At 55.7% G+C, this 16,176-nt stretch overlaps 2 protein-coding genes across 2 annotated transcripts in view; one reads left to right on the top strand and one right to left on the bottom strand.

The window, feature by feature from the left end:
• LOC119097769 (putative U5 small nuclear ribonucleoprotein 200 kDa helicase) overlaps positions 1-10,163 on the bottom strand; it is a 58,321-nt gene extending 48,158 nt beyond the window's left edge. The window contains 15 exon segments of the mRNA XM_037220743.1: positions 223-354; positions 794-910; positions 1,381-1,524; positions 1,814-1,960; positions 2,848-3,018; positions 3,864-4,034; positions 4,375-4,842; positions 5,153-5,540; positions 5,952-6,043; positions 6,370-6,524; positions 6,786-6,978; positions 8,041-8,212; positions 8,699-8,862; positions 9,809-9,993; positions 10,132-10,163. Of these exon segments, the coding sequence (XP_037076638.1) occupies positions 223-354; positions 794-910; positions 1,381-1,524; positions 1,814-1,960; positions 2,848-3,018; positions 3,864-4,034; positions 4,375-4,842; positions 5,153-5,540; positions 5,952-6,043; positions 6,370-6,524; positions 6,786-6,978; positions 8,041-8,212; positions 8,699-8,862; positions 9,809-9,853 (2,559 nt within the window). The 5' untranslated portion in view covers positions 9,854-9,993; positions 10,132-10,163.
• A 959-nt stretch (positions 10,164-11,122) lies between these two features.
• On the top strand, positions 11,123-14,226 carry LOC119097759 (transducin beta-like protein 3). The gene has a single exon (XM_037220731.1). The coding sequence runs from the start codon at positions 11,324-11,326 to the stop codon at positions 13,997-13,999; it is 2,676 nt and encodes an 891-aa protein (XP_037076626.1). The 5' UTR covers positions 11,123-11,323; the 3' UTR covers positions 14,000-14,226.
• Positions 14,227-16,176: the final 1,950 nt, after the last annotated feature.

Raw genomic sequence — 16,176 nt, 5'->3', positions numbered from 1 at the left:
CAGTCACCATAAAAACGACTGTCAACTCAGTTTACTAATCGCCTTCACAAGACTTATTGAACTTTGCATCAGGAACTAAACAGGCGTCCCACATCGCGCCCTGAGCGGTGCGCGGCTCGCGTCCAGTCACCGCACACCCCGCGGTGGTGGGATGCAGTCTCGTTGAGAGGAGGCGTCAGGGCTCTGTGGCGGTAGCCTGACCTGCCACGGCGCCTGCCTCACCTGGAGCACGTCCAGCGCGCCCAGCTCCGTCCAGCGGCCCTTCTCCGGGTTGTACACCTGGGTGCCCTTGATGATGACCGTGTGCGCCGGCAGGTTGACGCCCCAGGCCAGCGTGGCCGTCGACACCAGCACCTGGACGAGGACGGAGACCGGGCGTACTCGCGCCGCCACGGCAGCAACGGTGGAAAAGGACGCAGAGCGTGTGTGGCGGTCGGGTTTGACGACCACTTGGCATCCCACCCTTGCTGGAATAACACGTAAACCAGCAGCAAGTACCAGCAATCGTCAGCCGAGCAGTGGCTCCTGGTCACTCCTGGTCAACCACTCATGAATACGACTGGAACCAGACATCCTGAGCACAAGGTCACCGAGCCTCTGAAGAAGCCAGAGTCGCTGTTCGTCGCGAATCGCTGCACGACGAGACGATCGCTGCGTACTGATCGCGACACATTTGCTCGGGAAATCCCCAGCCGCCGTGTGGTCCAACAGCAGCAGCTGTCCATCATGGTCCGCCCCGGACCGGGCGGGGAGCGCCGCCTGGCCGGCCGGCCGAGGCGTCCGCGCAACCCACCTGGATGTGCCGATCAGCGAACAGGTCCTCCACGAGCGTGCGGTCGACGCGCGTCATGCCGGCGTGGTGGATGGCGAAGCCGTACGGCAGCAGGTCCTTCAGCTCGATGTTCTTCACCTGCGGGGCGCGCGGGCGGAACGGGGTCACCGGACGCCGGTCACGGGATCATCGAGACTCACCGCGGCATGCATGGCAAAGACTAATGAAGGTCCCGTGAATAGCAATGCCGTTCTGGGCAAGGTCAGATGGCGTCAGAGGACGGGGCGGACCGCGCCGAGCATTGCAGCACGCTAAGCTTTCGCCACCAGTCTGATGTGGACTTGGAATTGCAAGATCGGATGGTAGAGAACAGGGCTCGCACAACAAGCACTGCTTGGTGTGAGCTCTGATTCCAGAAATCCATCCACTCAAAACGTCCGGACTAAACCTTTAAGAAGAACAGTATTCCGCGAATGAGCCGGAAGCCGCGTGGAGAACACACGGAGATCGTGGAGTTTGACAGCGATACTGGACGCACCGGCAGTTGCAGCGTCGCGTGACATGGGGGCAGCTCGGCCCGACACAGCCCGGCCCGGCGCACCACCCACCTGTTCCGCCTCTGTGCGCAACACCTCGGTGGAGGCGGAGCCCTCGCGCAGGAACTGCCCCAGCGTGTCCTTCTCAAGGCACATGTCACGCACGGCGCGCGCCGTCTTGCCCGTCTCCTTGCGCGAGTGCACGAAAATGAGCACCTGCGAGCACGGGCCAGCTCAGGTCACAGGTCACGGGTCACGTCCTCTGAGGCGGAGGCCGGCCACCTAGTGGGCAGTCGGGGCAGCACAACACCACGAGCTATTCCCCACGATTCTGTGAAGGCCACATCTGCCAGCCATATCCCATCCTCAGACATGCCATAAGCTCTCAACGCTAGGAGTCCGTTGAGTCACAGCAAGAGCACCGGCGCAGAGCATCCTGGCACGCTTCTCACGCAGCAGTGGGCCCGCTTGTGCGGCCGGAGTCTCCAGACAGCGGCGGGAGTACCTGGTTCTTGCCGGCGTGCTCCATGACCTTCTCGTAGACGATCTCGTTCATGACCTGGAAGCGTTTGATCGCCTTCTTCTCGGTGACGCCGATGTACTGTTGCTCCAGCGGCACGGGGCGGAACGAGTTGTCGAAGTAGAACAGGCCCTGCCGACGGCGGGGCCAGGCGGGGCGCGTCACGGCCGGGTTGGCGATGAGGAGGTGAAGGAGAGTGGAGAACACGCACATGCCAGCCCGCAGTGAGACATTGGAAACAACCGGTCCATGGGCGTAACAACCTTGCATACTCCGTCGGCTAGGTTACAGATGGCGCGAGCCTGCAGCGTCTAACCCCTGGGTATAGCGGCAGACTGTGGCGTCCTACATGGACAAGGTCACTAGCGACGCGTACAGGGCCGCTGGCGCCCGGCAATGACTGCCAGAGCAGACCGCGCTGACACTGGCGTTCCGGCGCGGCTCTCGAGCAGACTCCAGCGGACCGTGTGTGGACCACGACACGTGGCAAAGGCAGGTTGACGGCACGCGTAGCGTCCTCCGCCAAACACCGCATCCGAACAGGCCGCGTGCAGCCTGTCTGGGTCGGACACGAGTCTGTCCCTGCCGGACACGAGCCTGTCCGGGCCGGACGCGGGCCTGTCTGGAACGAACACGAGCCCGCCCGGGCCGGACACGAGCCTGTCCGGGCCGGACACGAGCCTGTTCGGGCCGGACACGGGCCTGTCTGGACCGGACACGGGGCCTGTCCCAGGACGGACACGAGCCTGTCCGGGGCCAGACACCAGCCTGTCCGGGCCGGACACGGGCCTGTCCCGGGACGGACACGAGCCTGTCCCGGGACGGACACGAGCCTGTATGGACCGGACACCGGCCTGTCTGAGCCGGACACGAGCCTGTCCGGGCCGGCCACGAGCCTGTCTGGGCCGGACAAGGGCCCAGTCCCAGCGCAGCTCCGCGGCATCACAGCGCTCGTCCCTCACCCCTCCCCTCCGTCCCGGCACCCGCCCCCGGCGGGCCGGACCGCAGGCGGCGCTCACCGTCTCCGGCTTGACGCGCAGGAACATGGCCACGTCGTGGTAGTTGGGCAGCGTGGCGGAGAGGCCGACCAGGCGCACCTGGTCCTGCGTCAGCTCCATGTTGCGGATGGTGCGCGCCACCAGCGCCTCCAGCACCGGGCCGCGCTCGTCGTGCAGCAGGTGGATCTCGTCCTGCAGGCACGCGCGTGCGGCGGTCAGCGATGCACGGTCGCCGTGGGTCACGGTACGGCCACCGCCGATCGCGGCAGGTTCATCAAAACCTCCGACACGGTCACCGAGTGAAATGGTATAGTCACCAAGCGTCCCAGGATGGTCACTGGGGATGGCCACACAGTCACCGTATCACATGACATGGTCACCGAGGGGTCACGATTCGGTTACCGAAGGTCACGGCTTGGTCTCAAGGGTAGTCGTATACAGTGTCATAGTAGGGCCACAAGGGATCACTCCATGGTGACCAATGGTCACGGTCAAGTCATAACACGCCATGACACGATCACCGAAGGTCACGGTATGGTAGCTGAGGGTTACGGTGAAGTCACAGAGGATTGCAGCGGAAGCACCACGAGGCTGGATCACCGGTGGTCAGCGAAAGTCACGACATTGTCAACGAAGGTCTCTATATGGTCACCAAACGTCACCAGTATGATCACCAGTAGTCACGGCATGGTCACCGAAGGTCCCTATGTGGTCGCCAAACGTCACGGCACGATCACCAAACGTCACGGTATGGTCACCAAAGCTAACGGTATGGCCGCCAAAGGTCACAGCACTGTTTCCGGGGTCATAACGGTCAAGGTGAGCCGACACAGCTGATCATTTACTGATCTGAAATACCAGTCTAAGTCAGTCAGATCGCAAGCACATAAATTGTTCGTCAAACTGTGCGCACAACACGGCTGAACAACTGTCGGTCCTACACATATGCATTTGTCAGTGGTAGCCCGCTGCGCGCCGCAGACCACGCGGCCAGCGGTCGCGAGCGGACCGACGGCGCGACCGCCGGCGCCACTCACAAAGATCATGAGCCGGACGAGCTGGGTGAACGTGCGCTCGCCGCCCTTTCTGGTGATGATGTCCCACTTCTCGGGCGTGCACACGATGATCTGGGTGCTGACGATCTGGTCGCGTGACAGCTGGTGGTCGCCCGTCAGCTCGGAGACGGTGATGTTGTACGCCGCCAGGCGCTGCGGCACGCGGACACAGTCGGCTCGGTTGGCCAAGGCGGGGCGTGATAGCACGTGGTGGCGGTCGTCCGGCATCCTACGTCACATGCTGCGGGTGGTTTCGGAGCACTCGGGTCATCACTGTGCTGTAAACGGAACTACAAATGACACGTGGTTGGCACCAGATGTCATTTCTCCGATTACGAGGAGAGGCCAATGGTTGAGGATTGTCCGATGATCGCTGGGTACTCCTCACGAGCTTGTGAAAAGGCTGGACAGCTCCGCTAGACCCCCGTCCTGAATTCGCTATAGCCCGCAGCGACGCTCCCCCGGAGGCCGGCGCAGCTCCGCGACCACTCACCTTGCTGAAGTTGCCGACCATCTCCTGCACGAGCGAGCGCATGGGCGCGATGTAGATGATTTTGAACTGGTCGGCGCGGATGGAGCCGTCCTCGTTGATGTGCTTGCCGATCTCGCGCATCATGGTGAGGAGGGCGACGTTGGTCTTGCCGGCGCCGGTGGGGGCGCACAGCAGCAGGTTGTCGTCCGAGTGCAGCGAGGCCTGGTACAGCCGGCTCTGGATGCGGTTCAGCGACTTGAAACCGTCGAAAGCCGGCTGGGCGTATTTAGGCAGCTCGCGGATGGGCACCAGCTGCTCGTCCGGCTCGAATGGCTTGGGCTTCAGCGCCGGCACGTGCACCTCCTCGTAGCCTTTGCGCTGTTTGCGGAATGAGCCGTCGGGCAGGTGGCACTTCTTGTTGGACATGAAGTGGCTGCCATTAGAGAAGACCAGGTCGTCCAGGTCCAGTGTCTCCCGCGGCCCGGCCACCTGCGAGGACGGCAGACGGGTCAGGTCACGGCGGAGCGGCGCGCGGACAAATACGGTCATTTGTCGTGAATACTGTACTGGCAGATGAGACTACATGGCCAATACAGAGCTGCAGTGATGCAGCTTCATTTGCATTCGTACATCATTATCATTTGTCCAGTTTGTCCTTGTCTCTGATGCCCTGTCCGCCTTAGCCTTGCCTCTGACTACCTGCCCACCCCGTCCTTGTCTTTAGAAACCTGTCCACCTCGTCCTTGCTTCCGAAACCATGTCGGCAGCGTTGCCGGCTGTACCGCGTCCGCGTCCCCACCTGACTGAGCTCGCCGTCCACCTCCATGGCCTCCTGCTGCGGCTGGCGGCGGTCGGCGCCGCCGGCGGCCCGCTCCTCCCCCTGCTCTGCCGCCTCCAGCTCCTCGCGCACGGCGTTGTCTAGCAGCCGGAGGATCTTGCGCAGCTGCGGTTCGGCCTCCATGCGGTCGCGCAGCTCGCGCCGCTCCTGGTCGGACTGCGCTGATGCCAGCAAGGTGCAGTGCAGGATCATCTGGCGGTGCTTCTTTAGCGTGCGAATAAAGTCGAACGCGTCGTAGCCGAGCAGGATGACCAGCTTGTTCTCGGCCTCGCGGTCGTCCTCGGCCGACTGCAGCACCTCCATCACCTCTCGCGACTTGGCTTGCGACACGAACGGGTCCGTATAGTACCTGAAACAGCGGGCGATGGCGATGGTCGGTGGCGCCGCACCGCGCGGCGTGCCCGCTACCGGCCAGCTCGGCGACGAGAACGCCGGTAACAGCCGCCCCCCACCCCGCGCCCGCGCACACCTCAGCAGGCCTCTGGATGGCGGCAGGGAGTAACGGCCGAGATGGAGTTCGTACGAATGCAGTAGTTAGGAACACCGACTCGTCACCACGCATACTTTAAACAGAAACACTGATGAGGGCAACTGAAGAGATCGTCGGCCACCGCTTTAGATTACTGTGCTGGTAAACTGATGACGAGCGGAACAACATACGTAAGTAAACGGAGGCCTCAGTTGGCACCGACTGTCTGAAGCACAAACCAGCCGGCATTGACGTGGAGGGCTCCGGCAGGAGCAGATGACGCCTCAGTACCTGGACAGCTGCCGCTGAAGCCAGTGAGCGTCAATGTCCTGTGGATGAAGTGCCTTCTCTTTCTTCATCAGAGACTCGTCTCCTCCTTGCAACTGGAATGTGAGGCAGTATAGACGTTACCCGCCTTGAACATGCTAACGCTTAATAAAACAGATCGCCACCTGACAACTCTCTCATTACAGACGTGGTGTGCTTTAAACTAAGTGGACAGCTCCGGGCTACAACGTTCTTCGTACGACAACGCCGTCTTATAGATACTCCCTTCAGCCTACTGTCCGGTAGGGTGGTGTGATGTCATGTGGGACATCACATCACGCGCTACAAGCTGCAGCAGCTCAGCTCGGTGACGGAACCCCTCCTACCGGAAGCTGGTGCGACGCGGCCGAACTGCCGGGGGGCGGCCGGCCCGGCGACTCACGTTGGTGGCCGAGATGGCCGTGTTGGCCTTGGACTCCTCGCCCTCCTCGTCGTCGTCGTCTTCCCGCACCTCTCCGTACACGTCCTCGTTGTCACCCTCGTCCTCGGACTCCTCAAACTGGACGTTGACGCCGTACGTGTCGTCCAGCTGGTCGGCTGCCGGCACACGGCGACAGAACACGTCACCGTTCACGCCCAACAGCCGTGCACGACCACGTCCTGCGTCATTTCGCACACCAGCGCACCACAGAAGTGGCGGCCAATTACGATAAGAATGCAGACACCGCCAACAAAGCAACGCGTGACCGTCGCGCATTGGCGGTGGCTACCGAACCACCAGTCTGAAGCCACACCTGCGGCGCGGTCCGCCACGGACGTCAGCGCACTGAGCGCAACTCACTGCAGGGGCCGGCCTACCTGCGGCGGTGGACTTGACCTCGGTGCCGAAGTCGGTGATCTTCTTGCCGAGGTTGACCAGCAGAGCAAACCGCTCCTCGGCCAGCGGGCCCAGCAGGCCCTCGGTTTCCTTCTTCCGCTCCTTGTCCTTCATGCGATCGTTCTTGAGCACTGTCAGCACCTCGTCGGCGGCGCCGCACAGCACATCTCGGGGCTGCCGGAGCGCGGCCCTCGGCTCAGCACACGGCCACAGACTGGGGCGCCCACACGGCCACAGACTGGGGCGCCCACACGACCACAGACTGGGGCGCCCACACGGCCACAGACTGGGGCGCCCACACGGCCAGTCTGGGGCGCCCACACGGCCAAAGATTAGGACGTTCACACGGCCACAGAATGGGGCGCCAACACGGCCAAAAACTGGATCACTAACGCCACCACAGGACATGGACATGCAACAGGCCAGTCGCCGAGCACTGTTACCTGGGGCGACGGCCACGCCGTCAGAGCTGTAAACGGTGCCAGAATTGCATAGACGTTGAGCTGTCATCCTTTGAGAGACAATTTTATTTTGCGCCCTCATTGGCCAGATTCACAAAAACATTTACTCAATGAATGCTGATTAAACCACTCCGGCTTTGCTAGCTTTGACACTTTTGGTTATCCCATGGCGGGGGGTGGGGGTGTGAACTACGAACCTCTCTCTGCCGTTAAACACCTGATGCGCTAGAAAACAAAAAACGAGGACGACATCACTTTAAGTGGTTTAAATGGCTGCCCAGTTTCTCTCGTTTTGTCCAAGGTTTGGTTATGCTCAAATTTCACCATTTCATAGCGCATAGCGGCTTTCATGGTAGAGTTGTCAAGTTATGGCAAATGGAGCCAAACCAACTCTCCACAATCTTGATGCATTAGCCAGATCCACACAGCAAGCAGAGCCTGTGTCAAAGGCCCCAACGGCCATCCACGCACACCCCCTTCTCTTCTTCTCTCCCCCCCCCCCCCCCATGCCGACAACACGGGTCATCACCACAGGCCAAGGTGGCACCGCAACACATGACGTCACACGATCCGGGGCGTCCACGGGGCAGGCCGACCGTTCAGTGCGTCCGTCCGCAGAGTCATGGCGATGCAGACCAAAGCAACCTGACATTTGCCCACAAAGGCATCATATGAGCCTGCCTGGAGTGATATTCAAATGTCTGATGCACTCTGATGTCTCATGGACACTATGAATCTCGTCTAAAAACTGCCAAGCTAAAAACGGAGTGTGTACCTGATCGCCAATGGCCTCCTGGATGAAGCTGAGCAGCACCTCATAGGTGTGGCGCGTCTCCTGTGTCTTGGGCCGGTAGTAAATGCCCACCATCTCCTCCACACCCTCTGACAGCAGTGTGGTGCCGCGCATCTTGGTAAAGTCGTGCTGTGCCTCATCGCGCTTCTGACGCCTGCACAGCACAAAATCAGCACAAATCAGTCACTGCCCCACTGCAGCGAGGGCACTCCTCCCTCTAAAAATGCATGTGACACATCAGCTGCCAACTCTTTGAACAGCAAGTAAACTGCAAAGCACTTAAAAACTCAATTTCCATTTCATGTACAATAACACTGACTTATGAATAAATCCCAATCATTTACAGCCTCAAATATAACAACATGCTTAGGGTGAAATTGCATATTACTACTTGGACCCCTCCACCAAAAAATAGAAACTGAACACTATGATGACATGACACATCCTACTACAATTTGATTCTGATAAGCTACAGCGGTCCCAAATGAGACAGCTGTGTGGGGCAGCAGGCCCCCTCCAAAGTACCTCTTTAAGGTATACACCACTCTGCATGCTGATGCTGGGTACACACATGGCATGAGGACACATGATCATTCTGACTGCCCTCTCACACTCTCCTGACCACGTTTGATTCTCTCACTTGACTTTGCGTTCATCTGTCTTCTGTGGCTTGTTCTTTTGAGCTCTGTCACCCATGCGGGTGCCCTCCAGCTTTCCAACTAGGGAGACAACCTCACCAGTGGCCTCATCTCGACCTCGTCGCTCCACCAAACGCAAGTCAGTTTGCAGGACAAGGTTGGAATTCTGGAAAAAAATGTGAAGCGTGTCATCAGTTTAAATTTGTCTTAATATTCAACAAATAGCAGTTCACAAAGCATGTCCAGATTTTTGGCTACCAACCAGATGTAGACTGCATTATGCAGATATTTGCAGGTGGATGATATTGTTCATCGTACAGACACTAAAAATGCATATCTCATCAGGCATGAAAAAATTAAAAGAACAAAACTTCTAAATTTTCAGCTCTAAATTCCAGCCTCCAAAGCACTCAGAGCTTTAAGGTCCTGAGTGCCTTAAGGGCCTTGTTGATCTAAAATCCTTAACTCGCAGAGCTTTAAGCTAATCCATGTTCTAAACAACAGAAAGGTTTAGAGTTCAGCATCATGCTTCCCACAAAATCTCCTTGCAGTGACTGAAGAATATTCAGCATGATTTTCATGTAAATTTGTAGTGTTTTTTATGGTTGATGAGAAGGGAATGCCCCATATTTTGAGCACATGTGAAATACCATGATGCCTAAGCAGCTGAGTGTGTTATAAAGCCCCAATGATGATGGACACACACTAAGCTACCAATATCAGGGTAATGTAAACATCATTTAAACTGTTGTGAGCTCCTTGCATTTGCGCAAAATGCCACATCCATTAAAGCACTTCTCAACCCAAACACCCTTGGATCTGGGACAAATTCCTATTACTGCACGCATCCCATAAATTTTGACATGCTTGCGAGCACTTTAAACACATGTAAAGGAAGATCAAAACAAAATGTCTGACAAATAACAAGTTATTCCCCTATATAGCAGTCACTTGTCATATATGACATCATTATTTGTTAGATGTAAGAATAGCCATTGAGTGTGGTTAATTCCACATCTCACAAATGACCACACTCAATGACTGTAGACCTATATCTTTACAGCAAAATAAGAGAAGGTGCTTTTGATACCACAGTATGTAAGCAGACTTACCGCCTTGTACTCATACTGAAGAGAGCGAGCAGTAGCATCAGCCATTTTTCTTTGTGTGGTCCGCTCTTATTCCACACAAAGCCAAAATACTTTTCAATTCAGATACCGCTATTCGTCTTCATACAGAACGCCAACAGCCCGCTATGTACTAAATGGTGAAAAGATTCACCGGGCACTCTTGAGACCTGAAACAACGCATTTCCAGTGATTGCTCGTGCGCATCCAGACATTGTATGCAATAATACTATGTGGGAACCCAGAAGACACATGCCCATACAAGCCCCTTCACCGATCATCGCCTTTATGGTACCCTAAACACCAACCAGCGCCGTCCCAGCAATGCTGCGAGCTTTTGTAAAACGTTTCCGCCGTTCCGAGCAATTTCGCAGCTCTTATGGACTGGCACTAATTAACTGAGTAAGCCTACCCATTATCCCATGCTCCGAAACTAAGCAATTGATGATCACAAAACCTGTTTCATTCGACGTGCCGTCTTTAATAATTAACTGCAATAGGTACAAATTATCTTGAATCGGGCAGAGATTACCCAAAATTATCTAAGCATACAAATCAACTGAAAAGATCGCATACTCTAAGCTAACGAAACTGAAAACCTGTCGCCACCAAACCTTAGCCATTCGATACTTTGGTAAAATTTTGCTCTTTTCAGACGGTTAAAATCTTGGTTCGGTAAAAACACCTCAAACGTAATTTTTTTCTGAATCGACTTCAGGGTGCAGTACCCGTTCCTAAGCGACCGTTCGTCACCCAACATAAACTAGGAGCATGGGATCGTCCACCGTCCATTTTAGTAATTTGGGTATTCTTTGTTGGCTTTCACTCAGTCTATGGTGATCATCCTCTTGAATGGGGCACCTTATCGGCTGCAACAATCTAATAATCGGGTTTGGTGGCAGTTTGTTGCACAGAATTGGAGCATGGAGCCGTCAGCCAGCTTAGGCGGTCAATTAGGAAAGGTTGCCCGATGAGCTCCGTTGTCACGTGGTATTCGTAGACTGCTCTTACAGTGTGCAATTTTTCTTTAGAAAAACGCTATAAATATATGGAAAATATATTTTAAACTTGTTTTATACAAGAAAAGCTATATTGTAACGAAACACGAGATCAGTAGCATGCACTAGCTGGTCAATAAGCATGTGTTAGATGACACGGAAATATTTGTAGCACCTGCGCTAAAACCCCATCAAAACCCTATTTTTGTCGTGCATAGCGGAATCGGTCGCACGTGGGACGCGCTGAAGCACTGTTGGCGGTGCCCGTATGCTCGTGGTTTGGGCATTGGGTACGGCGTGGGAGTGGTGTCGCGGATGCTTGGTGTGCTTTGGTTGCCTAGAAGAGAACAGTGCTCAAGCATCCCGCGTCAGGGAGCATTGCGGTCGTTATTCTTGACTACATTGGCATGAAGGGATAAGTTTGCCTTGTACACCACGGACGCACTTGTTTTTACACGGGCACGCGGTTTCCTGAGTCCACGGTGCTGCACATACGATCAGTATGTCAGAAGCAAGTGCAATGGACAAAAAATCACACGTGGCCCTCCGTCTCCGCCTTGCGTCCAGGCATGATGCCTTTTTGACTGAGCCACACATCCAGGTTACAAAGAACGGTGAGAACATACTATGTCAGGCAGGGGACAAAGTGAATGTCATGAGCTGTGCAACAGGACAAGTTCTTCATGCTCTAGAAGCCAAAGATGACCCAATATACACCATGGAACTCAGTCCCAGTGAAGATGTTTTGGTCACGAGCCACACCTCTGGGCTGCTGCGTCTCTGGGATTGGAAGAAGAATGAGGTCCAGCGTGTATGGAAGTCACTGCATTCTGGACCCATCCCTGTTTTGTGCTTTGATGAGACCACCACCCTAGTTGCTAGTGGAGGAGTGGATGGAACCATCAAGGTGTGGGATACAGTCCGCCAGTACTGCACCCATAACTTGAAAGGATCTGTGGGTGTGATCAGTGCAATTGAGTTCCATCAAAGCAATAATGAGATATTCATATATGCTTCTGGGGATGATTCTGTGGTACGCTGCTGGAACCTGTCATCATCCGACATTGTGCAAGAGCTGCGTGGTCATTTCAGCAAGGTAACCAGCATCAGTATCAACAAGTCCCAGCATCAGCTGTTGACCTGCAGCCGTGACAAGGTGTTGATGCTTTGGGACCTACGGGATGGAACACTGGTTCGAACAGTGCCAACCTATGAGGTGATGGAGAGTGCTGTCCTTGTCCCACCAGGTGTGTCTGTGGCGGGCATCAAGGGTGGCAGCGCTGCTCTTGCCATCACTGGTGGAGAACGTGGGGTTCTGAGAATCTGGAACTTGGCTACGTCTGAATGTGTTTACATGCAGGAGGAAGCCTCCGGCTCACACTCATCAGTCATCTGTCAGTTGCGCCAGAGTGAGATGAGCAAGACCTTGACAGTACTGAATCATGAGCATAATATCCTCATGTATGACCTGGTATCAATGGAGTTGAAGCGACAGTATGTTGGATTTAGTGATGAGATCTTGGATGTAGTATTTTGTGGTGATGGAGAAACACACATAGCTGTTGCCACAAACAGTTCAATCATCAAGATATATGACGTGTCTACGTTTGACTGCCAGCTTGTCAAAGGTCACGCAGACACTGTCCTTTCTCTCTCTGTGTCTGCCAGCAACAAGAACCTGTTTGCGTCGAGCTCCAAAGACAACACGATACGTCTGTGGTACCTGGACACCTTCCAGAAAGCATTGTGCCTGGCCGTCGGGCCGGGACACACGGCGTCTGTGACGTCAGTCTGCTGGAGTCAGCTGACCACCGGCTTCGTCGTGTCGGGCGCGGAAGACAAGTGCGTCAAGATGTGGGATGTTCCGGCGTCGGTTCTCGGCTGGCTGAAGAAGCCGGCGCCGGCGCCGAAGCCGGCGACTCTGCACTGCCGGCGCACTGAGATCGCGCACGACAAGGACGTCAACTCTGTGGCGGTGTCGCCCAACGACCGGCTGGTGGCCACGGCCAGCCAGGACAAGACAGCGCGCCTGTACAGCGCCGACGGGCTGGCGCTGGCCGGCGTGCTTCGCGGCCACCGTCGCGGTGTCTGGTCGGTGGCCTTTTCGCCCGTGGACCAGATCGTGGCGACGGCCTCGGCCGACGGCACTGTCCGGCTCTGGTCCATCGCCGACTTCAGCTGCGTCAAGACGTTCGAGGGCCACGACTCGTCAGTGCTGCGCGTGGCGTTCCTGTGCCGCGGTATGCAGCTGCTCACCTGCTCGGCCGATGGTCTGCTCAAACTGTGGAGCGTCAAGGCCAACGAGTGCGTGCAGACGTGCAGCGAGCACGAGGCTAAGGTGTGGGCGCTGGCGGTGCGTGGTGATGAGCGCTGCCTCGTCTCAGGCGGCGCCGACTCCTCGCTCCTTGTCTGGCGCGACGTCTCCGAGGAGGAGGCCAAGGTGGACGCCGAGGCGGCCGCGCTGCGCGCCACTCAGGAGCAGGCGCTCAGCAACCTCGTGCAGCAGCGTCAGTGGCTGCGCGCCCTCAAGCTGGCCATCAAGCTGAAGCGGCCGTTCCGCTGTCTGCAGATCCTGAAGGAGCTGCGGCGCGAGAGTGGTTCAGCCGACCATCTGACCGGCATCCTGAAGCAGCTGCGGGACGACCAGTTGGACGATCTGCTTCACTTCGTGGTGGAGTGGAACACCAACAGCAAGCACTGCCACGAGGCGCAGCTGGTAGTGAACTTGCTGCTGCGTCTGTTGCCCCCCGAGGCATGGCGCCGGCTCCCCAGCTTCCGCTCCCTGCTGGAGGGCCTGCTGCCCTACACCGAGCGCCACCTGGAGCGCATCAGTCGGCTTCAACAGAGCATCACCTTCCTCGACTACACAGCCGCCTGCATGAAGGTGACGTCGCGCTCGAGCGGCAGCGCTCCGCCGACCGACTACCCCGACGAGGACCTGTTCATGGATGCCGTCAAGAGTTCGACGGTGGCGACCAAGGACGAAGGTGAGACTTCAGTGAAAGCAGAAGCTGACACGATGGAGGAGGGTGTCTTGGAAGTCGAAAAGAAATCGGAGTCATCGGAAGACAGCGGATTGGAGACTGAGGAACCTGTCAAGGTGCGGCGTTCTGCTAAATCCAAGAAACGACCCCTGAAGAAGGGTAATAAAAAAGTCAGCAAGAAAAGGAAAGCGTGACAGTGATGACTGGTGGGAATTGGGGTGGAGTAGGTTTAGGGTACAGTACGGAAAGCGTGGACAAAAAAACTCGGCGTATTTCTGTTGTCGCTGTTGGGGAAAGTGGCATTCCTCCACCATTCTGCGTGGAACCCGGAGTTTGTATTGGCCTTCAAGTGCACTTCTCTGGCATCCTATGCGTGTATTCGATGGCGAACGGAAGTAAAATATAACCCGTGCTTTGCAGAGGTTTCCGTGTCATGAAATCTAGTCGTTCAAGTCCACACTCGCGCCTTTGATGAACGACTTGCCGAAGACATTTTGTCACAGAGGCTCACAAGAATTGGGCGAGCAGGCAACGGGTCGGGTGGGATTATTGGAAGTGACCTTTTCCTACACGAGGTCATGTGGCTTCACGGTATCCGCCGCCGTCCTTCACAGATTCCCATCGCGACATGTCAGGCCTCATCACTAAGCAAGGTCAATTGTTCTGAACGGTCGTCACCAGACACGAGTTTGTTCGGGCTTAGCTTAAGTGATAATAATTTGTTCTTGAGCAAACGCGCGTTGGTTTACGATATGCCGCACTGACTCCATTTGTCGGTGAATCAGACCGTCGTGAGCAAAGGTGCCGAATGCATTGTAAATTTTGGCATTAAAACAAATCAAAAGTCCGGGTTGGAAATTACATTGAGAAGAACAAAGCAAATTGGGAATAGTTGGGACAGCCGACGACATTCTACAACTTGTCACGCATTTCAGCTTATTCACTGCTGTTCGTTGTCAAAATTATTTTATTATGGTACGTCAGCAATCTGATGATAGGGCACGCCAGGGTATATTTATTTTTGAAACATGAGGTAGAATGTTTCCTTAATAAGGGGCATTGATGTTCGTCTTCAGGAGAGCCTGTGATGCTCATTACTTGTAGCTGGACTAAATTCGTTGCCTCTGACCTCCCGAATAAGCTGGCGTCGTCTAGCTTAGCGATAGTCAAGCTTAGCGGACATCGGTGCGAATTGTGAATTTTTGCACGAAATCCTGAGATACACATTACTTCGACAATCCTTTTTTCACGCGTTTCTAGTGAGGGAATGCAGCCACGCGGGTAATGAGAGGATTGTTGGTTATTGGTAGTGATTTGATTTTAACTCGGAAATTTTTTGGGCAGCTGATTTTCTGGACACTTGGTACAGACAGCTGGTCCATCCTGGGATTTTGGCTTTGACTTTGGACAAGAACTCCTAGAAATGGCATCTCCAGTCTTACGCATTTCATGCGACGTCTTAGTCATCGTAGTTCGTAATTGTAACGTCTTTCTACACTGTATACGATTTCTGATCCCCGCTGCATTATATGATCTTAACGGGTTTTCACAATCACTATATAGGCCAATATCCACTGTGTCAGTCTCACAACCGTCGGCAGACGGCATTGCATTCTTGCGTTGAAAAAAGCCCGCGCGTGCGGGTAACCGGAGCGCGAACCGCAGTTCCCGGCATCTCCTGGTTCGTGGTATCTCCTATGGTGTCTCCTGGTTCCTGGTATCTTCAATACAGTTCCGATGGGAAGATGTGCGCAACTCGGCGGGGCCATGGGCACCTGCGCTTTATGAGTTTCTGATTGTTCTCAAGCCCATTATGTGCCAAGACTAATAAAAACAACTATTGATCTAGCATCTCACATGAATCAAAACAAACATATATTAGCATATTGAATTGGTTGGTACAGAGCATGTTAGCCGACAAACCATGACAATGATTTGAAGACGAGCAGTAGTCATTACGTCGAGCTAGGATCGAATACAATGTCAACAACGCGCGTGAAAGGAAATCATTACTGCATCTCCCTACACCACGGTAACATGGCGCTGTACGAGGACAGTACAAAACAAATTGAACTTTAGCTCGCGGTCAGACCCAGCACAGCACGCCCTGTTGATCCTGTTCGGCGCGGGCGGGCGCGTCAGGCGGCGCCCGACGGAGCTGGATGTCAGTAGTGTCCAGCGCCCTGCGCCACAACTGTTGGAAGCCCGGACAGCGCGGAACACCGGCCGCGCGAGGCGCCGCTCGGAGGCGGCGAGCCACGCCATCGAGCCCGGCGGCGCGGCCGCGCGGGCGTCGGCCGCGGCCGCGGCCGGCCGGCCAGCCTGTGCCAACGCGGACTGTCCCGACGCGAGCCTGGAGCGGCGCGGGTCA

This window comes from Pollicipes pollicipes, unplaced genomic scaffold (genome assembly GCF_011947565.3).
Source record: "Pollicipes pollicipes isolate AB1234 unplaced genomic scaffold, Ppol_2.1 Scaffold_4339;HRSCAF=5111_pilon_pilon_pilon, whole genome shotgun sequence".
Classification (NCBI taxonomy): domain Eukaryota; kingdom Metazoa; phylum Arthropoda; class Thecostraca; order Pollicipedomorpha; family Pollicipedidae; genus Pollicipes; species Pollicipes pollicipes.
This window is presented reverse-complemented; position numbering and strand designations above follow the sequence as displayed.

Coding starts and splice junctions, on each gene's coding strand:
- LOC119097759 (XM_037220731.1), top strand. CDS start 11,324: ATGTCAGAAGCAAGTGCAATGGACAAAAAATCACACGTGGCCCTCCGT.